Consider the following 24,686-nt stretch of genomic DNA (forward strand, 5'->3'; position numbering starts at 1 on the left):
TTGATCGTCAGTCCAACATAAGCAACACCACACCTACGACAAACCCCAGGTTCCAAGTCGTTTTTTAATATTCATGAGTTTCGATTTCTTTAAATAAAATAGCTTTTATATCTTCGAAAATGAAATATGGTTTTGATTCTGAAAAGGACATTAGAAACAACATTGTACAGGTTTATACTTTCGGAAAAGAAAAAGACTCTTTAACAAAAATAATTTTGGGACATACGAAGGAGTTATAAATTTATAATCGTTGGACAAACGCCCCATATTCAATTTTCGGAATTATGGAGCCCTGGTATCGATGGTATGGGGAATATGTGTTTTGAAATAATGAACAATCCGCTAGAATCAATAATCATAATGTTTGATTTTATCCGCTCTTTCGCCATTCTATCTTATTCTTCATTTCATATCCGTTTGTCATGAAAGTCATTAAAAAGGTGTCTTTCTTGATCTTTGCCGTGTCTCCCCCCTCTCCCACAAGAACCAACGATAACACCCTCTCTAACACACATAAAATACCCCTCCCATACCCCAACATTCAAACACAACACGCGCACACACACGTACGCACTCACATATTTCCACCGCCGATCATCGCGCCCATGAATTTCTCGACATGATCCATGTAAAGGAATTAAAAAAAAACTATATCTGGGAAAGTCGATGCCTGTACACAAAGTTATTATGTGTAAAATAAAGTCTTTCAAAACAAATCTCGATACTTCATGTAGAAAACAAGTATATTTATTTAGAATATCATTTTGATTATGCACCTATGAAAACGTATGGCATAATGTATTTGTGAAGCATTCACTATTTATCTTAAAGCGACATTATGCATTCAAAGACTATAAACATATTATACGGTTAGTCAAGTAAAATATACACATTTATCTCATAGCAAAAAGAAGAAAACAAAAAATTCGTTCAGGTCTTTTGAATATAATGGCCCTAGACAAAGTAAAGCAAAATAAAACAAAAACAAAAGTAATTGAAAAATACAATTCTTAACTGGACAAACCTCAAAAGAAAATACCATGTGCGCCAATATTTAACAGACGCTAAAAGAGTGTTACGTGAACATTTAGAAGATAATTAGCAAACTGAAAATTTTCGAACTGGGGCTCCATGTTTGGTATGTTTAGTTTAAGTAGACCTATACATGTTTAGCTCACTTATAACTGGACATATAGCTCAGATGAAATAAGTAACTAAAAAGTCAAAATATGTCAACCCGATTCTATAATGGAGTGAGGAAAATATACAGATATAATGGTGAGATACATACTTTTACAATTTGCAGTTTAGCTATGCAACGCATCTTATAAAAATACTTTGTGTACTTGTTTAAATTTTGCCAAATAATACTTTTCGATTCTTTGGTCTCATTGAGAAACACACTGACTTATTTAAAAAGGATGGTTTACTCCCGGGTTTACTATTTTGAATACGACCTGAAATAATATTCACGTGTGCAGAATTCCATTCTGAACCAACGACTATGCGTAGAAAAAAACACAAACTTACAATAAGCCTAATGAAACAAAGCAGCAGACAAAAGTGAAAGGTATTATTACAACTCAAACTCGAATTCGATACCGCTCCCGTCCATCTCATGTTTGTAGACCTTATCAAAATATTCATTCTCAGCCACAGTGAAATTGTCCTTCCAACTGCCAACCTTTCCTGCAAAAGATTGATGAAATATTACATTAAAAAGTTGAGTTCTTTTAAAATTTAAAATAAGTGTTGGTCATTCTTACTGTCTTAACACGTAGGTGATTTTTAAATGTTATCGTAGGAATATGATACGAAGAGGATTGATACTAAATATAAATAAAGTTGTTTAAAGGCTTTTGTTTAAGAATGTGTGGAGTCCCAGAAAATCATATATTTGTAGCGTTTTTTTTTATGGTTTATGATTTCCAAATTCGCAAGTTTGGCGTAGGTCGTAAATTAAATAATAGTGAAGCGTGATCTTTATATGTCATTTTTGAAAATTGCACGTACAATTAGGCAATTGTTGATTTTGTGGACTGTCGCTTCCGTCAACTTTTATTTACGCTGCGTAAAACTAAAAGGCATGAGAGATCCAAACAAAAATCGTTAACCCTAAAAAGTATAGATTATCAAGGTTAAATGTTTAGTATTCAGATTGTCCGTCTATCGGGATGTGAGATTCATACTTTCATTCATATTTTCGTAATATCTATGTCACTCAAAGGGAAAACAAGTGAGAAGTACAAAACAATTCAAGTTCATCGAGTTTTACCTTTCCTGAGGTAGGGCAGCTGTCCAAAGAGTCTTGTGATTGACTTGCCCGTGTCTCCCATTTTGTCTTCGATTTGTTGGTAGGTTTTTTGCATGCCTTTCATTTCGGTCAGCTCGACAATCTTATCCAGCTGTTCATCTGATAGAGGGCGCTCCAGGAAATTTGCCACTCGTTTGATGCTGCCTTTCAAATCCTGTTACGAATACATGAAAATCGATTCAGTGCAGGGGCGGATCTACGGGAGGGAGGTAAGGGGGTTTAAACAGCCCCCCCCCCTCCCCCCCCCTTTGTTTGACAAAAAAAGGAAACATTTCTTCTTTTTTTAATGTCGAGGGCAACTTTTTTTTTTTTTTTTTTTTTTTTTTTTGGGGGGGGGGGTGCTTTCTACCCCCTCACCCCGAAATATTGGTCGGCACTTAATAAAGAAAAAAAATGTAATGCTCACTACTCATTTGCCCTGTACGCTTTTTCCATAACTCTGCTGGTGTCTTCAAAAAATTATAATTAACTGCACTTGTATAATTCCTTATATGACAGCAAGACACCTTTTGATTAAACTGTGTAGTTTCAATAGCTGTCGAGGTCTGCTGGTCACCTTCCGACAGCAAGACTCTGCTCCACCACGGAGCCATCGTGCCTTTTGATGTGGCTACCCTGGTAAAATATCACTCATTTTTCATTCATAATATCGTACCAAATTTCTTACCTTATGGAAGTCTTCGTATTTACAGAGCAGGAGGTTAGGATCATCTTTGCGAGCGAACCAACCTTTGACGTGACGGAACCAACTTCCACCAAACACTGAAACAGAAAAACGCCAAAAGATGGTTCAGAGTACTCACATAATGATAGCAGCAGTACTAATAATGATAGTTAACAATGATCATGATGCATGATCAATCAACCAACTTCTTCCTGATTTCGGTTCTTTATTTGACATTAATCCTCACAACCAGAATTGAAGTGCATTTAAGCCTAATTCTAGTCACAAGAAAAGACAAGTCGGCTTTGTATCGTAGACAATCGCAATACCGGTCTGACGTCACTACGATTCTGAGTAGATTTAGCTTTCCCTCCGTTAATGAACCTTGTCATCTATAGAAATTGAGTTTTTTTTTAATAAATCCTTTGACCATGCAGATCGTTATTCGTAAAGTGTTTACAAGTTTGGATTTTCACATTAAACGCTATAATTGCTAATTATTCCTAAATCAGATCGTAGTCATATCGTATAGTGAGCGGTGGGCTTTAATAAAGTGTTGACGATATAGAGTTGACAAAAGCGCAGTTTTCCTCTTGAATCAACAGAAGCGAAGCTACGATATCGGTGGCTGGCAGTTCGTTCAAAAACCCTAAATTCATGAGAGTTTAAAGCCTATCTGTACTAATTTAGCCAGGATATTAAGACCTCCCTGCGTGGTCACTGACAGGTGGTTATCCAAGATAGCCAATGGGAGCCAATGGGAGCCAAGATATCGGTGATTGACAGTCCCTTACAAAACTCTAATTTATTAGCGTTTAAGGGGAGGGAGGACTTCCCACACAATTAGTAGCATAATTATAACCCAGTTGACGCGATCCTGTGTGTTTGTGTTTTTGGAGTCAGCATGTTGTACTTACTTTTGTCAGAGAGAAAAAAGGGTACAAATTCTTCCAATCTTTCCATTTCAGGGGGGAGGGCGGGACCCGCGAACTTGAAATACGAAACGGATACATCCTTCGGGTTCCGTGAAAAATAGATGACCTGGTCAGAGAAGTAGGAAACAATGATATTTCCATTCATGTAAATGAATTCGAGAGAAGGGGATGACTTAAGAAATCATAGGACAGATATAGAAGGAAGTATAACAAAAAGGATGTCTTAAGCTATGGTCACAACTCAGAGCGGCGACCGACCGATTTGTAACCTGCTCGGTCGCCGCTGGAATTAAGGCATCGCCCAACGACTTTTAGAGAAGTCGAGCAGGCTGTAGAGCACCAGCGATGCCTGGGCGGTGCCATGTCGATTTGCGAAATCGGGGAGATTCTCCGGGCGGCGCGCAGGCAGTGACCGACCGATGACTCACCGATTCCCGGGCGGTCTCTAACCAGCCACCGGCTGATTTTAAAGAAAATCGGTCGGGCACCAAATAACGCTCGGTACGCTCAATGCCGGGCGGTCGCAGCCCGAGCGCCGACCTAAGTCGAGCGTTCGCCGTCGCGCGACTTATGGAGCTCTCACACTCTGCCGTGTAGGCCTACCGTCCACCTGCCGGGCTATTAAAAAAACAAGTCGCAACAAAAACGAGTCCAGAAAGTTGGGTTTTGAGCGAACTTGTCCCCGGCCGCAAAAAAAAAAAATCATAAAATTAATCTTTTCACCGTTTCGTTGCCATCTTCTGACCGTTCTCACCGGGCGCATACCGGGTGTTGAACGTGCTTCTACCGTCTTCACCGCCCAGATTCACTTTTGTTGAAAAATTTTGCCGTTTCCATACCGGGCCCATACTGGGTCTCGAACGTGTGCACCGGGTTTGTAACAGCCACCTACCAGTCACTTAGCGTCCCCTCACCGCTCGGAGCGTCCTGTGAGCGAGTCCCCGGACTGCTGACGTCATGACACGACTGCCATAAATACCCCGATTTGAACGGCAACGGTCAGTCCGCTCTCCATTTTTCATCACCGTTCTGTAACGGGTTATGTGAACGTGTTCATACAGTGTGACCGTTTTCATAACGTATTCATACCGTCCTCATACCGTTCAACACCGTCCTCTTGCCGCTTACTTGCGGCCGGTGCCAGCCGGCCAAAGTTTTGAACATGCCCAAAACTTTCGCCGGGTCCCACCGGGTGTAAATAAGCGCCAACGCCCTATTAACGTGTTGCCCGCTTTGATAACGAACCATGTGCCCTCGCCGTTCTTCACCGTCCGCAGACATTTTCGCGCACGGTGGAACACGGTAGGCCTACACGGCAGAGTGTGAGAGTCACTTTAGGTCAACAATCGAAGCCGCTAGGTCAAAGGCTGCCGACCGATTTTGAACTCGTCAGCCAGTGACCGACTGATCTCCCAGCGACGCCCGGCCGGCGACCGGGTAGCGACCGCTCGGCAGCTTTCGATCTAGCGGCTTCGATTTTAGACATAAATTGCTCGACGGCGAACGCTCAATCGGGTCGGTGCCCGGGCGGCGACCGCCTAGGCACCGAGCGTAGTTTGGTTATACTCGTTAACCATTTTCGTTATACTCTTTAACCAGTTAATGTAGGCTAACTTTTATACATTCGACCCTTACACTACTTCAAAAGATTGGTTTATTTTTAAAAACTGAACAAGAAATTCCACGAAAAAAGGTAATATTACGATGTTCATAACTTCATGAAAGCGTTTGTATTTGGCAGAGGTTTCTGTTATTTAATAATGTACCTTTGATTTCTTCTTGATCTGTTCTGGGACAAACTCTTCTAGAATATGACTGGCCATGACGCGGGGTGATTCCCACTTCGACATCGCCTGGTAGCCCGGTAAGACCGTCGAAAGACCATCGACGGTATTGGACATGATTACGTCGAGAGCGTATAGCAGGTGTGTGCGATCAATCTTCTCGACGTCGGCGTCGTGCATGATGAGGGAAACGATCTCCCAAATCCAATGCGTACCTGGGCAGTGTTTACCAGAGAGAGCGGGAGGGGGGAAGTTTGAATAAATCATTCACATAAATGGAAAAAAAAATGAGAAGGCGAATAGAACCATTCGGTAAGGTGTATGCTTGTTGAACCAAAAACCGGGGTCGAATTAAGCCACGTATAATAATAATGATAACAACAACAACCATAATCATTTGTAAAAACCCTATCTACTAATGTTTCTTAGCGTTTAAACACAACTTGGAACACACAAACCTAAACCAAAATAATTAAGATGAGAGGTCACCTACCTGACTTTGGATAGGTAACAACCAAGACATCATCGGGTCTCGTTTGCCAGTCCTTCAATGATTCCAGGATGTCAGGTACACGCATGGCTGGTAACGTGACTCCTTTATACTGGTAACTTTTTGACAGGATGTCGATCGTCACTAACTCATTGGTCGTGTTTGTAGTCGTCTGTGACGCTTCGGCAGTATCCATATTTTTGTAATCGTTCTCTTGATCTACCTAAAATGTTTTCTTGAATATTGTTTTAGATAAGTTAAGATTGATCGTATCCCAGCTGATAGAATGATCTAGGATATGCAAGGTTGTCGATTGAAGCCGACTGCAACTGGCACCGACACTGTCCGTTAACCCTCTCTTTGTTTAGAGGTGGCACATTGTTCGACCTTTCATTCGAAAAGTCTAAAGTCCAGAGAGAATAAGGATTGATTAACGTTTAGATAGCATATTTACTCCTTGATATTTATTGTTTATGTTTATCTTAACAACTTTATTATCACTACATTATAATCATTACTGTTTTCTACACGTCATATTATTTGTGGTTAGATTCATTTAGAAATGTGAAATACCGTGTTTAACCTTAAGATTATTTGTTGAGTAAATTTAACCACAGTCACTTCTGTAATATGTTTATAGCCAGAGGGGCGTAAACCCATATACAATAATTCAAAGTTATTGTCCTTCTGGCTCTGAAACAGACTGTAAATGTTGCTTGGTTCCTATTTAAAATAATTCATGAATTAAATATGTCCACACATGTTATCGCGTAAATTAAAATTTTCGGGAACATCAACTCGTTTAATCAATGTTGAAGACATTTCGCGGTGGTCAAGTAATACGAATATTAAACAGCATATTTTCCTCCCGAAAGAGTAATAGTGTTAGATTGCCAGTTTAAGGTCATGATGTGATGGCATGTGCGCTAAACAAGTAGATACAATTCTTCTTCCTTATTTTCTTCTTTATTTTCTTGTTCTTCTTTGCCTTCTCCTTCTTCTCCTCCTTTTTATTGTTATTATTACTCATGTTTATATTATCATAATTAGTTTCATTATTCGTATAATTATTATTAATAGTAGTAGTAACATAAGTATCATCATCATGATCGTCATGATAATATGTATATTAGTATCATTATTATTATTATTATAACTAGTAGTAGTAGTAGTACTAGTAGTAGTATAAGTAGTAGTAGTAGTAGTAATAGTAGTAGTAGTAGCAGTAGTAGTAGTAGTATTAGTAGTAGTAGTAGTAGTAGTAGTAGTAGTAGTAGTAGTAGTAGTAGTATTAGTAGTGACAGCATCATTATCATCATCATCATCATCATTTTCTTCATTCCCATTGTGCATGTTTACAACGTGTATCTATATGTACTTTGTGTATAAATCCTCTCTTCTAGGTCATCTTACATAAGTTGGACATATTTCGAATATATTTCAATGTGATTTTGTTCTCGTACAACAGGTTTAAGATAATGGTGACATTTAAATAGCGCACATGTCCGCCACGTCGAGACGCTCCTGGCGCTGCCCCAATTATGACCCTGGCTTTAGCAAGGCGGCCATTACTGCGCTCTAGCGTTTCAACAAGGAATAAGTTCATGTCAGGTCCCAATTTACATCACCTGGGATGAGTGCGGCAAATGTATATCAATGCCTTGCCAAAGGACATTAATGCCGCGGTGGGACTCGAACCGCGGACCTTGTGATCGACAGTCCGGACATATCCACTCGACCACGACATATGTACGTCGTTGAAATGAAACACAAACATTCTCTTTGATAAAGTATATTTGTCCAATGGGTTTTGAGGTTTCACGTTGCCTAGTTCCACCCGTTGATAATCGATAATTCAATGAAGATAGTCATTATAGGGGCCATCATATTTGCTAGTGATGTTGTACTTTGACCCAGAGACCAAACCTGATGGTCAGTCCAACAAACCCCACCACCACTTCTACGACAAACCCAAGGTTACAAGTCGTTTTCAGAAGGCTCGTTATTCCGAAATTTCCATTTCTTTAATGAAAATGCGTTCATATCTTCGAAAATGATTTCGGGTTTTAATTCTGAAAAGAACAATAGAAACAACATTGTACAGGTTTATACTTTCGGAAAAGAAAAAGACTCTTTAACAAAAATAATTTTGGGACATACGAAGGAGTTATGAATTTATAATCGTTGGACAAACACACCATATTTAATTTTCGGAATTATGGAGCCCTGGTATCGATGGTATGAGGAATATGTGTTTTGAAATAACGAACAATCCGCTAGTTGTTCTCAATAATCATAACATTTGATTTTATCCGCTCTTTCGCCATTCTATCTTATTCTTCATTTCATATCCGTTTGTCATGAAAGTCATTAAAAAGGTGTCTTTCTTGATCTTTGCCGTGTCTCCCCCCTCTCCCACAAGAACCAACGATAACACCCTCTCTAACACACATAAAAAAAACCTCCCATACCCCAACATTCAAACACAACACGCGCACACACACGTACGCACTCACATATTTCCACAGCCGATCGTCGCGCCCATGAATTTCTCGACATGATCCATGTAAAGGAACTTAAAAACAAACTATATCTGGGAAAGTCGATGCCTGTACACAAGGTTATTATGTGTAAAATAAAGTCTTTCAAAACAAATCTCGATACTTCATGTAGAAAACAAGTATATTTATTTAGAATATCCTTTTGATTATGCACCCATGAAAACGTATGGCATAATGCATTTGAGAAGCATTCACTATTTATCTTAAAGCGACATTATGCGTTCAAAGACTATAAACAAATTATACGGTTAGTCAAGTAAAATATACACATTTATCTCATAGCAAAAGAAAAACAAGAAATCCCTTTAGGTCTTTTTAATATAATACCATTTTTAACTAGACAAACCACACCAAAAAATACAATTTGCGCAAATATTTAACAGACGCTAAAATGGTGTTACCTGAAAAGTAAAAAATTAATTAGCAAAGCGACAATGTTCGAACTGGGACTCCAAGTTTGGTATGTTTAGTTTAAGTAGGCTTATACATGTTTAGCTAAGTTATAAATGGCAATATAGCTCAGATAAAATAAGTAACTAAAAAGTCAAAATATGTCAACACGATTCTATAATGGAGTGAGGAAAATATACAGATATAATGGTAAGATACATTATTTTACAATTTGCAGTTTAGCTATGCAACGCATCTTATAAAATACTTTGTGTACTTGTTTAAATTTTGCCGAATAATATTTGTCGATTCTTTATTCATCATTGAGAAACACATTGACTTATTTAAAAAGGATGGTTTACTCCCGGGTTTACTTTTTTAAATAGGACCTGAAATAATATTCACGTGTGCAGAATTCCATTCTGAACCAACGACTATGCGTAGAAAAAAAAAACTTACAATAAGCCTAATGAAACAAAGCAACAGACAAAAATGAAAGGTATTATTACAACTCAAACTCGAATTCGATACCGCTGCCGTCCATTTCATGTGTGTAGACCTTATCAAAATATTCATTCTCAGCCACGGTGAAATTGTCCTTCCAACTGCCAACTTTTCCTGCAAAAGATTGATGAAATATTAAATAAAAAAGTTTAGTTATTTTAAAATTTAAGATAAGTGTTGATCGTTCTTACTGTCTTTACACGTAGGCGATTTTTAAATGTCATCGTAGGAATATGATACGAAGAGGATTGATACTAAAAATAAGCAAAGTTGTTTAAGGCTTTTGTTTAAGCATGTGTGGAGTCCCAGAAAATCATATATTTGTAGCGTTCTTTTGTGGTTTATGATTTCCAAATTCCTAAATTTGGCATAGGTCGTATATAAAAATGATATTGAAGCGTGGTGATTATATGTCATTCTAAAAAAATTGAACGTACAATTAGGAAATTGTCGATTTTGTGGACTGTCGCTTCTGTGAACTTTTTATCAACTTTTTTTTTTTACTCTGAGAGGCTTGAGAGATCAAACATTATGTTTCGTTTACAGCAAGTGAGAAGTACAAACAATTCAAGTTCATCGAGTTTTACCTTTCCTGAGGTAGGGCAGCTGTCCAAAGAGTCTTGTGATTGACTTGCCCGTGTCTCCCATTTTGTCTTCGATTTGTTGGTAGGTTTTCTGCATGCCTTTCATTTCGGTCAGCTCGACAATCTTATCCAGCTGTTCATCTGATAGAGAGCGCTCCAGAAAATCTGCCACTCGTTTGATGCTGCCTTTCAGATCCTGTTACGAATACATCAAAATCTATATCAGTGCAGGGGCGGATCTACGGGAGGGGGTTAGGGGGCGAAATGATTTTTTTTTTTGGAGTGCTTTCTTTCCCCTCCCCCCGAAATATTGGCCGGCACTTTTTTCAATTTTCGGGGGGGGGGGGCAAAATGAAGGGAAAAAAGTAGTGCTCACTACTCAATTGCCCTGTATGCTAATTCCATACCTCTAATGGTGTCTTCAAAAAATATAAATAACTGCACTGGTTCATTGATCACGTCTTCTTTAATTGTATAACTCTTTATTTGACACACAAATATTATAAATGTACCACATAATATATATCATGGGAAATGAAATAACAACGGGTTTGATATAATATAACTGTTACCGGCCTTGAGTTCTCTACGAGAAACTTGGAAATTGGGATTAATGCCTTACCAGAGGACACTAGTGCAACGACTTGGTTTCAAACCCGACACCTCCCGATTACGAGACACTGCTCCACCACGAAGCCATCGTGCCTCTTGATGTGGCTACCCTGGTAAAATATCACTCATTTTGCATTCATAATCTCGTACCAAATTTCTTACCTTATGGAAGTCTTCGTATTCACAAAAGAGGATGTTAGCATCAATAATTTATACTCCCGTACCAAAGTTCTTACCTTATAGAAGCCTCCGTATTTACAAAAGAGGATTATTGGATCTATAATCTATACTCTCGTACCGAATTTCTCACCGTATGGAAGTCTTCATATTTACAAAAGAGGATGTTATACTCTCGTACCAAATTTCTTACCTTATGGAAGTCTTCGTATTGACAGAGGAGGAGGTTAGGATCATCTTTGCGAGCGAACCAACCTTTGACATGACGGAACCAACTTCCACCAAACACTGAAACAGAAAAACGCCAAAAGATGGTTCAGTGTTCTCACATAATAATAGTAGTATTACTTATAATGATAGTTAACACTGATCATGATAAATGATCAATCAAACAACTTCTTCCTGATTTAGGTTTTAAATAATGATATTATTTCTAACAATCAGAATCATAGTGCATTTAAGCCTTCTAATCACAAGCCGGCTTTAATCATATACAATCGCTCTACTGGTCTATGACGTCATTACGATTTTGAGTCGATTTAGCTTTCCCTCTGTTAATGAAGCTTGTAATCCAATGTAGTTGAGGTTTAACCAATCCTTTGACCATGCAGATCCTTCAACGTTTAGTCTTTACAAGTTTGGATTTTCACATGTAACGCTTTTGCAAATGTTTCAACTTCGGCTCGTACTCAGATCTTATAGTGATCGGGGCCGGGCTTTAATAAAATGTTGAGGATATAAAGCCGACAGAAGCGCAGTTTTCCCTTTATATCATCGGAAGCGGAGCCACGATATCGGTGATTGGCTGTCCTGTTAAAAACTCTAATTCATGGAAGTTTAAGGAGAGGGAAGCGTTTCCACATGGTGTGAATATATACTTATGACCCAGTTTACCCGATCCTGTATGTTTGTGCGTTTGCAGCCATCAGACGATTTTTGTTGTACTTACTTTTGTCAGAGAGAAAGTAGGGTACAAATCCTTTCCATCCTTCCATTTCAACGGGGAGGGCGGGACCCACAAACTTGAAATACGAAACGGATACATCCTTCGGGTTCCGTGAAAAATAGATGACCTGGTCAGAGAAGTAGGACAAACTAATATTTTTTAATTCACACAAATGAATTCGATAGAAATACGAAGAAGAAAAAAATATACAAGACAGTCACAAAAGAAAAACGTAACATTTTGTTGACAACATCCAGTCCACAATGCGTCTTTTTTGCAGATGACGAATAACCCACTTCAAGGAGGCTGCAATACCCTCTATCAGAATGATGCAACCCCTGTAGGTTCTCACATCATATAACCTTACTAGCTTGGTGTTTACTTGCACGGGACTTAGCATATTTTACTGTAAATTAACAAGAGCTTTGTTACGATGACGATAACTATATGAAAGCGTTAATATTTGGCAGGGGTTTCCGTTATTTAATAATGTACCTTTGATTTCTTCTTGATCTGTTCTGGAGCAAACTCTTCCAGGAGGTGAGAGGCCATGACACGAGGTGATTCCCACTTGGTCATCGCCTCATGACCCGGCGTGACCGTTGCGAGGCCGTCGACGTTGTGGGTCAAGGCGAGATCCAAAGCGAAGACCATATGGGTTCGGTCAATCTTCTCGATTTGGACGTCGTTCATTATGAGGGAAACGATCTCGAAGATCCAATGCGTCCCTACATGTTTGCAATAAAAAAATGAGAGAATACATAGTTTTAAAAAAAATTCAGTAATGCCAAATTCACACGAGGGCTTTTCAAATTTCAAGTCGACTTAGTAAACTGCGACATTGTGGCGTCATTCTGACGATCAGCATATGCCGCCATGTCCACTACCAAATCGAAAAGCGTGTCTACCTCGATTCACTATGAACATGACAAAGAAAGCGGACAAAATATACAGTCCCTCAGTTAGACAAAGGAACATCCCTTTACTGCTATTATGTAAAAAGGTGAATATGCATGTGACACCTGTTCAACACATTTTTACATAATAGCAGTGAAGGGATGTTCCTTTGTGTACCTGAGGAACTGTATATTTTGTCCGCTTTCTTTGTCGGTCATGTTCATAGTGATTTTGACGCTCACCTCAACCTAGAACGCCGTTCTCTAGTTATGATACCTAGTTAGCTCAGGGAGGTGATAGAGAAGGAGTCGAGACTCGTGTAATTTATTCAAACACATGCGTGAGTTGTAGAGCGTAAGAATGGGATGCGTAACATTCCATTGCGGGGAATCTCGTAGGCCAGGCACCAGTTTCACATTTATGAAATTACCGGCAAAATGTCAGTGTAGATTATTAACTTTTTTAAAACTATTTTCGAATGTTTTAATGTCCCGATATTTAATAATCCATGATTTACGATCTTTGACAACTTTAAGTTTGCTAATGCATGCTTTAGGGTGCTTTTGGTATTTTTGCAATTGGAAAAAAGTATGGAACTACAAAAGTTTGTGTTCGATTGTTCAATTCCATACACATTCAACAATTGATGAGAAATTATTGAAAGGTATTGCGAACATTTGTTGAGATACCATTTTCTAATGTAGGAATTCTAAATTCGGATATTTAATGCGCTCTTTTATATCACCACCTGGTCAACAGTTGCGGAGTAGCGCGTACATTTTCGGCGGCTTGGAGCATGTGGTCAGAGGGGAGCAGCTTGATTCAACTCCTTGTCTTTCACCTCCCTGGTAAGCTGTGCTGGTACGGGATTTTAGCTTCATTTAAAGTGGCACGCGCGGGAGAAATATGCATATTCATGACGAATACATTTCATGTCGGCGTCCTCATGTCAACTAGTGCCGCGAGCGGGCGTTGACTGAAATCGAAATAATTTTAAAGGGAGTGACCAAGGTGTGTGGACTACCTGAGTAAACACGCGCTCTTGATGTATACTGCTTTCTCGTCGACACAATTGAAAAGCCATTATTGGCTGACAATTAAAGTTCAAGTTCAAGTTCAATTTATTTCTCCACAAATGCAAAACATAGGGAGCTACATAAAATAAAGTACATACATACAATACAATAAACAGAACATGTACATCATATATAAAACAACTCCAGTTGGAGCAATGCATGTTTTAAAAAGGAAAACAAAATCAGCAAATGTGGAAGGGTAGTACAAATACAAAATGATTTGTCGAAGACTACCCCCAGTAATACAACAAAAAAATATAGAATTAAAACTTAAAAGTAAATATAAGGTAACTCGCAAGGGTATGAGCATCATGATCATGATGTTCATGCCCCTTGATCCCCATAATATCCTCCTAGGCAGCCCCCCCCCCCCCCCACACTCCGGGAACGCAGGGACCGCACGCGTGTTCCCAAAATCTCCGGCTCGTAACAAAATGATCTACCCATATTGACTTTACACACCGGACTTATACTGAAGGGGGGGGTGCTGGGAACACGCATATGCGTACCCTAAATAACACTGCGTGGGGGGGGGGGTAGGCCGCCAGATCAATGTCCCTTAACTAAGCGCCTTCTTGTTACTACCACCATGAAGACTTAGGCCCGGCCATTTAAATTAAAGTTGATACTCTAAGCAAATAAATGTCCCTTAATTTGTTACCTACGTCAAGTATATGTTATTTTTAAGTTTTTCAATTACTTAGTATATCACAAAAAAATTCTGTCTACTCGAAATCCTCAATTGAAATGTCGAAAATATCCGCCTCTCTTTGCACAGAAAATCAGTCACGGCGCTGGTCTATTATTTATGACCTCACGTCCGGGAAAGAGTATATTCACGTACCCGGATGTTCCATAGCAAACATGTGCAGAGTGATACGATTTTCTGCATATTTTTGTTTCAAAGGCTGAAAAGTCTAATAAATTATAATTCTATGTACAATTCTTTACCTTCCTCTAGTACTTCATAGTATTAATGTCAATTCCCCTTTTAAAAATTATGACATATACATGCCAACGATGTGCTATTAGTCGATATTTTCACCATGTAATTTTTGTTTTGGTGTTGAAATCGGCCCAGGCACGGAGTGAACAGTAGCTGTCTACCCATGCACAGTTCATTACCATACACTACAGCGATCTCCCGATGGTTTCTTCTTCCTTTTTCCCCATGTCTTTCGCCTTCCTTGGCCCTGAAGATCCTTCATCTACCAATTCTGACACCGGTAGTCAGGAGCAAGTCTTTGTTAGTTGTTTTTCTTAGCTGGCAACGTCGCTTTCATTCTCTTGCAATTGCCGATAAACATATAACTAGCGCACGTACGTTCCATCACAAGCAAGCAGCGCCTAGAGCAGCGGCTTGGTCTTACCTCCCGATTCTGCTCGCTTCACGAACGTTCATGCAAGAGCCGCGTCACTCGCCAAAATATTATAGAGGAAGCGCGCTTGCATGATCTCGTTCAAGTTTGATATTTTACAACATAAAAATGTTTAACTGGTACTGTATCCTTTTTTGAGGCAGTCACACACATCTATGATAAGTACTATCATAGTTCTAGACCTATTCGTTTTACAAAACTGCTCCTGTACCTTATCTGATGACAATATAATGCATCCGCCTATTCATACGTGCACGATTTAACTTTAATTCCTAAGCTGTAAACTCGTCTTAAATCTCTACCAAATAGGTGAATATGAGGATATAAAAACAAATCAGCGACTGGAAAATGTTGCTTCGTTATTCTTCATTCAAATGAAAACAGAAAATCCATCAAATATACTCCTTAACAACAACAAATCTAAGCTCTGACAGGATAGCATTTACGTAGGGATATCACTGCCATTCACTCTTACTTAGCCCACGACTCCCGTTCGTGACGTCACGGATAGAGGCCCGACTCTACGTGCACTTCCGGGTTTCAGACTTAGATATTTTGGTAGAGTTTACTCGAATAAATTCATTATTCTAAACTTGTTTTGTCGGGTGGACACCATTTGGTGTTATTATGGGGGTTAAAAGCTTTCTATTTATGTAATTATCTCAGTATTTGGGATCGTCTTAGAGTATCAGCTTTAAACCAAACGAAACAGACATGTGCTTCAATATTTCGGACACGTGGTTTTCGGACTCTCTGAAATCATTCATGCATGATTCGTTGATCATAACTTGTTGTTTTGTGGAAGTAGAGAGCGTGAGCTTTGTAATTATGTATGCATTAATGAAAACAATTGATTTATTGATTACATTCCTAAACTTTGGTTTCCTTTTTTCCAGGGACACCCTGTACACCTCATTTGGAATAATAATGATAATGATAATGATAATCTTTTAAAGTCCACTCCAAATGTTTGCCCAATTGAATAGGTGACAATGTACGACGAAAAACTACAAATTTGTTTTAATTGGTCAAATAATGGACCCACTACAAAGTCCATGGTCTAATACATGTCATTGGCCGGATTTCTAGGGGAAAGGTTCGCGGTCGGAAGCTATAGTTAAAATCGGGTTACAAAGTAACTTTAAACAAGCAATGCTATCGTGGTAAGATTGTGATATACCACCATTGTTAATCGTTGACCCTCAAATCAAGAAGATAACAAAAATATAAACAAACCACCAGCTAAGCTGCTTTAACAAGCACATTTTTCAGTAGCAGTGTTTAAAATCATAAATCCATAACTACCTATTACAATGAATAATAATAGTAACTTGAATAATGATAAATATGACAATAATGATACTAATAATAGTAATAATCCACCTACTGCTACTACTTCAACTACTAATAATAATAGTGATAATAATACTATTGATAGTGATGAGACATGTAATTCACAAGATTTGTGAGGCGTTAAAAGGTTACTAAATTGCAAATTCATGTTGACTTTTGTTGATCTGTAATATTTAGTACATCCCATATCTTTTGACTTTTTGATGTTCCATTATGTCATGTATTTTTATATTTTGTTACTTTTGTTCTACCTGCTAAACTCCACCCCTAAACAGAAAACTCTCCAAAGCAAATTATTTTTGTGACATCATGCCAGTCATTCATCAGTCAGCTAGATGAACAAAAGACATTAGTAGAATATGTCCTTTCCAATCAACTGACCATCTGTTCACAATATAGCATTGCGTGTTTTTATACAGTGCCCACTCACAAAATTCAATTATATTTCAGAAGTTGCTATGTCGGAAATTCCCTAGCAACACGATGAAAAGAAGGGTTGTAATGTGCTATCATATGAAAACATGCAATGCTAATGCAATAAGTTCATTGTTTTTTTAAAGTCATCTTTAGCAGCCCCGCCTACTTCCTTTTTTGGGGCCGCTCCCTTTTATTTTTTTTAAGTGAAGCTTATTTTTACACTCTGAGAAAAAGGGTGCAAAATAAGAGTTTGCACCCTTTACATAAAAATGAACCCCATTGAAGGAAAAGGGGTTCAAAAAAGGGTGCAATATAAGATTTTGCACCCTTCCCACAAAAATGAACCCTATCGACCGAAAAAGGGTGCAAAATAAAAGTTTGCATATGCATGCATATTCATTATTACTTTCCACGTGTTTACATAAAAATACCTTTATCATGATTTGTTGAGCAAATTGTGACAATGCACATCAATTTTGTGATTTGTATTTTCCTTTGGCAATCATTAACCAATAGATTATTTTGTCTGATCATGTTACAATTACACTTACGTTTAAGCAATAGATATATTGATTATATGATTACTAACCAAGAAACATCATGCATGTTTAATATATATTTGTGTACGAGCAAATTTTACCACCATTCCTCGATGATTGGTGCAGGATTGCACGTTTTAAAGGGTGCAGGATTGAACCCCTAAAGGTGCTGCTATTGCATCGGTTTGCACCCCTAATGGAGCAGGATTGAACCATTGACGGTGCAATCTGGCGCCCTCCTAAAGGGTGCAGGATTGAACCCATTAAGGTGCTGCTAGTGTTGCATCAGTTTGCACCCCTAAAGGTGCAGGAATGAACCATAAAGGGTACTATTTCCCCTAAAAGGTTCAATCTGGCACCCTTTTGAAGGGTACAGGATTGCACCTTTAAAAAGGGTGCAGGATTTAACCCCTAAAGGTGCTGCTATTGTTGTACCAGTTTGCACCCCTAAAGGTGCATACTTGCACCATTTTTCTTAGTGTGTACTATCATTTTTTTTTAAATATCTGATTTAAACCACACACGAAAAAAGTGCCGGCGGCCCCATTGTGAAAAATAGCCCGACCGTCAGGGAAAATTTATCGAGCGGTTTGAAAAAATATGAAATATAAAAAAATGCGTACGCTAAACATGTTTTGGGGGCCTTAGGTTCTCAGTGGGTGAGGACAAACCACTCTCTATTATTCTTAATTTATCCGTCGACTGTTTTAAGGGACAGCGCATTGTGACCTCCGGAAAGGTGTTTAACAAATCCAATTATTGTTGTTATTATTATTTATTATTATTATTATTATCATCAATTTTATTATTAAGCTACGACATCCCTTTCTGCCCCACCCCGGCCCCCCTTTCGTCTCCCAACTAATGGTGAGGTCATTTTACTTGTAGGACTTCCTACACTGATTAGGCTAGGCTATAGTAATTTTGGTAATTATAAAATGAAGACATCTTGAATATTCTTACCAGATTTTGGATAGGTAACAATATACACATCATCGGGCCTTGTTTCCCAGTTCTGTAGTGCCTCGTATATTGCTGGTTGCTGCATAGCAGATAGGGTTACGCCCTTGTATTCGTGCGTCTGATTGAAGACGTCAATCGCCCCACCTTCCGCAGTCGATGCTTTGCTGCTATCCGTTGCCGCCATTTTCTGATACCTACTACAGTTCTATATACTAAATTACAGAATAATCGTGCGATATGTTCTTTCCCGAGTGGTGTTTCGGCAGTAAAATGGCATCACCTGTTGTGGTATGTAATTTTTTAAGGCTAACCCTCTAACGAGATACCGCGAATAAACATCGAACGTCGCATAATAAGCGGGTAGTCTACTTTTCAAAGACCAACCTTGCACGTTTTACGACTGAAAACAGCTACGGAGTGGAGGATTTGAAGCCTCTGACGATCATTTTGATTCTATTTTCAATCAAATTTCCGTACTTTTAATGTGGTCGCAGGCCAAATGGTTGGAACTCAATCTATTCAGAGGCAGTTATCAAAGCAGTAACGTATCTGCCTGAATACAAAGACTAATGCTGATAACAACAATCTTGTTTACCATTACATAACAAGTTCGATGGTGTAAATACTCAGTCAACCGGTAAGACCTACCCGAAATTGCATATTGTGCCCAAGTATGACAACAATTTAAAATACATTGTAAGTTAAAAGAGACGGAATGAAAGAAACTTAGAAAGAAATTAGAAAAACCTTTGCACCCATATTTGGTCACCAGCCGATCAAAAGTCCAGGAGAATATAGTTGTCCATACTAGCGTACGAAACGGGGTGAAGAGGGGGGGGGGCACAGAGGAGGTGGGCAGCAGCCCTAGACAGGTATTGAAAATATCAGAATAGATCTTGCTATCCTATAGTTTTATAGCTCTTATTTCGTATTTTCAAAAGCAAGAATATATTGCTAATTTGACTCACTAAAGTGATCTTAATGAAATAGACTGTAAAGGTAATCGTTTCCGGTCTCCGTGCTTCTAAATTCACAAAGAAGTATAAAAAGCCAACTTGACCAATATCTGGCCGAATAACCCTCGCCTTATCAGTTCATTCCTTTCAAGTGGGTCTTTTGTCCATCTTACCCGGGTCCTACTTCAGTTTTAGCCCTCTTCAGGTTAATGGTGGTTTTATTGTTTGTTTCAGTTCTTCAACGGTTAGACAAAGTCATTCTAACTCAAAAGCAATATTGACGTTATTTGGAGGTATCTTCAGCAGATTAGAGTGGGCCAGAATTAGACACGGTCAGTTAATTTTAGGTGTTTACTTGACAAAAATAGACACAACTTATCACGTTATCATATACGTGGTATACTTTGCGGCTTGCTAATAGCTAATCACGACAAGAATTGCTGCCGGTCAGTGGATTGTGCTACGTGATGATAGTAATGTAAATAGCAGTGTTGATGGTAGTAATCATTAGCAACGATAATAACGATGAGAATAACCTAATTAAAACAAAAAGATACCCACATGTATATATAGCTCATAATATGTTTCTATATAAAGGCCAAATCCACTCCAATTTTCAAAAGTTATAGCATGTTGTAAATAGATCAAAGGTTAAAACTGCCAAATATCACGGGCGAATTTCAATCACTCATTTTGGCGAGCGATTTTTGTTTCAGTTATTTCGAGCAAAACATTTAGATTTGATCGGAAGCGTGCGCCGCGCCAGCGGTATACATTCTGACAATTCAAGATGCCAATGTGCCAAGCTTATGGTAGTCTAGTTGTGGATCCTTTAATGGATTTTTTTATTCGCCTACTAGTACAAGTCCACTCCAAAAATAACTTACGTTCCGAGAACCAGACAAATCCGACAAAGTAATCAAAAAAAGTTTGAGCAAAATCGGATAACTAATAAGAAAGTTATGAATTTTTGAGAAAGTATGTAAAACTATGAAACAATGAATTTGACTACATAAATTGCCACTTCAGTTATCAGTTTGTGACGCCATGTCCTCACTACTTATCAATTGCTTTATATAGTTTAATTCCATTAATTTCCATTTTTATCCCCCAAAACTTGATTTCCCCAAGCTTTTGCCCGGGTTATATTTTTTATCATATTGCGTGCATGACATTTCCCAAATTCTGTTATGAACTTTGAAGAATTGATACTATTTTCTGGATATTGTCTATTCATAATTATTGATTTTTATATAAATAGTTAATCAAAATTCACATTTTTCATGATTTGACTGGAAACAAATTACTCTATATTAGTGCATCCACACGAAAACATATTACTATCAATTGAACTTGGATGCTGGTGAGGAGAAAAAAAATTCTCAGGGGGGAATTGGAAATTTATATCATCAATTTAAAGAAAACAGTTAGTAGATAATGAGGACATGACGTCAGAGAATCACGAGTGAGTTTCCAATTTGTCTAGTGGTTTTCAAAGTTGTTCATGTCATTCAAAATCCATTACTTTCTTATTAGTTATCCGATTTTTCTCAATCTTTTTTTGATTGGTTTGTCTGATTTTGTTTGCTTCTATTAAAAGTGATTTATTTTTGGAGTGGACTCCCAATTTAAACCGAGTGATGGCGCCATTCTTAGTGACGGCGCGATCCCGAGAATTATCGGAGCGGTTCTCGGGATCGCGCCATCACTCGGCTTAACGCTTATAGTTGGCGAATAAAAAAAAATCAACAAAATGGTCCAGAACTAGACTAGGCTTATAGTTGTTCGAATCGGCCAGATGGCTTTAAGAATTAAAAGTTTCTTTGCCATCCCAAACCATTTGAAAGACAGAGAGATATGTTCCCTATGGCGAAACAATATTGGCCCGACAACAAAATACTCCCCTCAATCACGTCACCCACTTTGCTCACTCTCACACACAAATATACACTCTCACACACGCCCACATCAGGTAATTCCAGGGTTGTATTCAATAGCTTCTTACTAGATGCAGGGGTAAACTATGTGTCTGTAATATGATAGCCCATAAACGATATTGACATGTGTGGTAGGTACTAACTCCATGGAATCGAAAGACAAATTATTTTGCCAGAAGAGGTCTCGTAGTCACGGTAGTCACGTGGTTTAACACTTGACTGGAGATGCGAAGGTCATGGGTTCGATCGCGGCATGACACGTATTACCGTACCCAAGGTATTAAATTGCTTATCTCCACCCATGTATTATAGGGGTACCCGGTAGGATGTCATTGTAGTTTGATCAGCAATGTGAGCGTAATGTGAGACGGCGCCTCGTTGAAATGCTAACCAGAGTTTAATAACGTCTCGAAATATTCTCGAAACTCGATCATTATTCTGTGATTACTTTTCGTTTTGTGTATAATATTTGTCATTATTTGTTTGTGGAAATATAGGTTTGTTCCATATTTTTTTTCTCGATGATATTGTGTAATCTTTTTTTAACAATGTGCATGGACTCGCTGAAGGAAGTCTGTTTTTGACTAATACCCCTTTCATACTGGCCTGATTTTTATCGGATGCAATCGCATATAGAGGAGAAACATCCGATAGAATAGCCGATGAAAAGAAAAGAAATAGGCAATAATCAAGAGAAATTATTTTTCTATCGGTGTGACTCCGATGCCACGGCCACTATGAAAAGGTTCGGGTGAAAACGCCGATGAAAATGGTCAAAGGTTGTTATATTGTTCCGGCTAAAGCTAGTTTACAATATTGTTTTCCTTCGGAACCCGGCTGGCTAGCAGCTAGCTGTGTTTGTTGAAATTTTGTTGAACATACTGCTATCTAGATGCTGCTAGCTAGATGGGGCGCGGCCTTAAATTGACTCGTTTTATTTGTATTTTACATTAATGATAAGCTTTGTAAAAATCTAGATTAATATATATCGTGATGATAATATATTTATTGACAATTATATATATATATATATATACACACCAAATGTTGAAAAAAAAACAATGTTACAATCTGATCACTAACTGCACTGTCTGTCGAATCCAAAATCAAAGCGCGCCAGAAGCTAACAACGATTGCGCAATAAATCTTCACTTCCGGCCAGGGCTCACCACAGGAAGTGAATTTCACCGGCAGTATGAAAGGGACAGCAGGGAAACCGGCGGTTTCACCTTTGTTTACACATGGCCAAATCTATCGTTTTTTTTCATCGGTGTGACTCCGATAGAAGCAGAGTGTGAGTTTTTACAAGGATGAAATAAATACGATACCTAACGGGACAATATAATGTTCATACATTGTGGGCGGGCAAGCCTGAATCCAGTAACCGAGGTAGTAATGTTTCTAGAAAGCACCTAGACACATTAATAAATATTCATTTACCCACCACATTATTATCGTCATATTTTGAAGAAGTGATGTTTATCATTAACATATTTTGTAACTACAGCAACAATTAGGATTATATTAAACAAAACATGAATCAATACGCCTACAGGCCACGACCTTAATGTCACATTCCTCAGGAACATTAATGGTTAGGTTTTCATCAACATTTTAGGTTCCATTAATTAACTATTTGAATGCCCACTTATGTTTGCGTCGTGTGCATATTTCATTTCTTAGTATCAACTCTTATGTTAACAATACAACTCGGGTTCAAGAAAAAAAAACAGCCAGAAATATTCAAATCACGCATCCATTAATTTACTTGATGATCTTGATGATCTACAGTAATTAAAATGTCGTGGTTAGGAATGTCTGAAAAACAAATGACGTAGCATGAACATTATAAAACAAGTCACAAACTCTGGCAAAATCCGACGTACCAGACTAAAGTCATTTATAACCAATGAGTCGCATGCGTTTGGGTGTACTAGAAGTTGAAATCTGTATCACACGGTTGACTATTTCTCCTTATCATTTGCGACCTGAGCATCCAGAATGGGATCAACTTCGAGGAAAATTCGTGTGCAACCTCTCGTCTTCATGTCAATCAGCATCATCCTACTGTTCGTAATCCCTTCATCTGTAAGTATTGTTTTCCATCATTATAAAAAATGTACGTTTTGTTTAATAAAGAAAGTGGTTCATTCGATACTATGTCTTAGCATAATGATTCATTCATTTCACTTCAAATGTGTTGATTGAGGCTTCAAATTCCAACACGCCCTGTAAGTCTTTTGGCAAGAGATTAACCCAATTTGCCACTCTCCACCCAGGTGTAAATGTGTTCCTATAGTAATTGCTATTATGAGAATAATTGAAGGAACCTCTGAACGAACAGCACTGAATGGTGATTGGGATTGTATGGGTAGCAATACTTATCATCATCAGTATCATCTTTATCGACATCGTCATCCTCCTCTTCATCATCAGTGAGCAATCCGTTAATATTCTTTAATGTTCGCTATGAAGTGCCATATAAGCGGAGGGCTAAAGTCAGAAAAGAGGAATTTGCTTGCCAATACCACATAAACTAAACACATCTTGTTTTATAGAAATATTTAACATAAAACACAATATTTCGGAGTTTAAAAGAAAAATAGTAAACACCCCCCTTTCGGAGGGGGCGTCCAAAAAATAGCCCCACTGACGAAATATATTATTTTGTCAATGATATTTGAAGGAGACCTTGAACTTCCATGAGTTTGGTGTTATATGAAAGAAAATATATTATCTACATTTTTTACCAATCTTAAAAGGTAATACAAAGTTTTGGGAAATTTTGAAATTGGGTGTATATACAAATTTACCGGTGCTCCCGGTAAATTTTGATAAATTTCAAATAGCATCTACGGTCGTAAAATGGTAGCTGCGACCATGAAAATCTCAGAATATGTAGTTGTGATAAATAATTTCCAAACGGAAATGGCCAATTAGGTCGATTTTAGTCAAGAAACATTGTTTTATTGCTTAATTAATATCTTGACCTTCAGAGGGAGCTATACAACATAAGAGTTTATTATTAACAATTTCATAACTTTAGACTCGATTTCAACCGCGACAACGATCATTGAATATTATAGGACCGCATATGCTTCCAATTTGTTCATTTGAACCAAATTCATGACCCCATACCAACACTTTGAATTACCTTTGGTGGAATTGGGATTGATTAACATCACAATGTTTGGTTAGAAAATAGGTT

At 38.2% G+C, this 24,686-nt stretch overlaps 1 protein-coding gene across 1 annotated transcript; it reads right to left on the bottom strand.

Moving 5' to 3' along the window:
• Positions 1–1,465: 1,465 nt before the first annotated feature.
• On the bottom strand, positions 1,466–18,938 carry LOC100889865. The gene is made up of 12 exons (XM_030988354.1): positions 18,586–18,938; positions 12,457–12,689; positions 11,965–12,088; positions 11,209–11,303; positions 10,230–10,422; positions 9,647–9,756; positions 6,191–6,410; positions 5,680–5,912; positions 3,896–4,019; positions 2,982–3,076; positions 2,276–2,468; positions 1,466–1,689 (listed from the first exon to the last, which is right to left on the bottom strand). Exons 1-12 carry the CDS (start codon positions 18,767–18,769, stop codon positions 1,577–1,579), a joined length of 1,917 nt encoding a protein of 638 aa, XP_030844214.1. The 5' UTR covers positions 18,770–18,938; the 3' UTR covers positions 1,466–1,576.
• Between the last annotated feature and the right edge of the window lie 5,748 nt (positions 18,939–24,686).

The sequence above is a fragment of the Strongylocentrotus purpuratus genome, unplaced genomic scaffold (assembly GCF_000002235.5).
Source record: "Strongylocentrotus purpuratus isolate Spur 01 unplaced genomic scaffold, Spur_5.0 spur5_scaffold_17, whole genome shotgun sequence".
Lineage (NCBI taxonomy): Eukaryota > Metazoa > Echinodermata > Echinoidea > Camarodonta > Strongylocentrotidae > Strongylocentrotus > Strongylocentrotus purpuratus.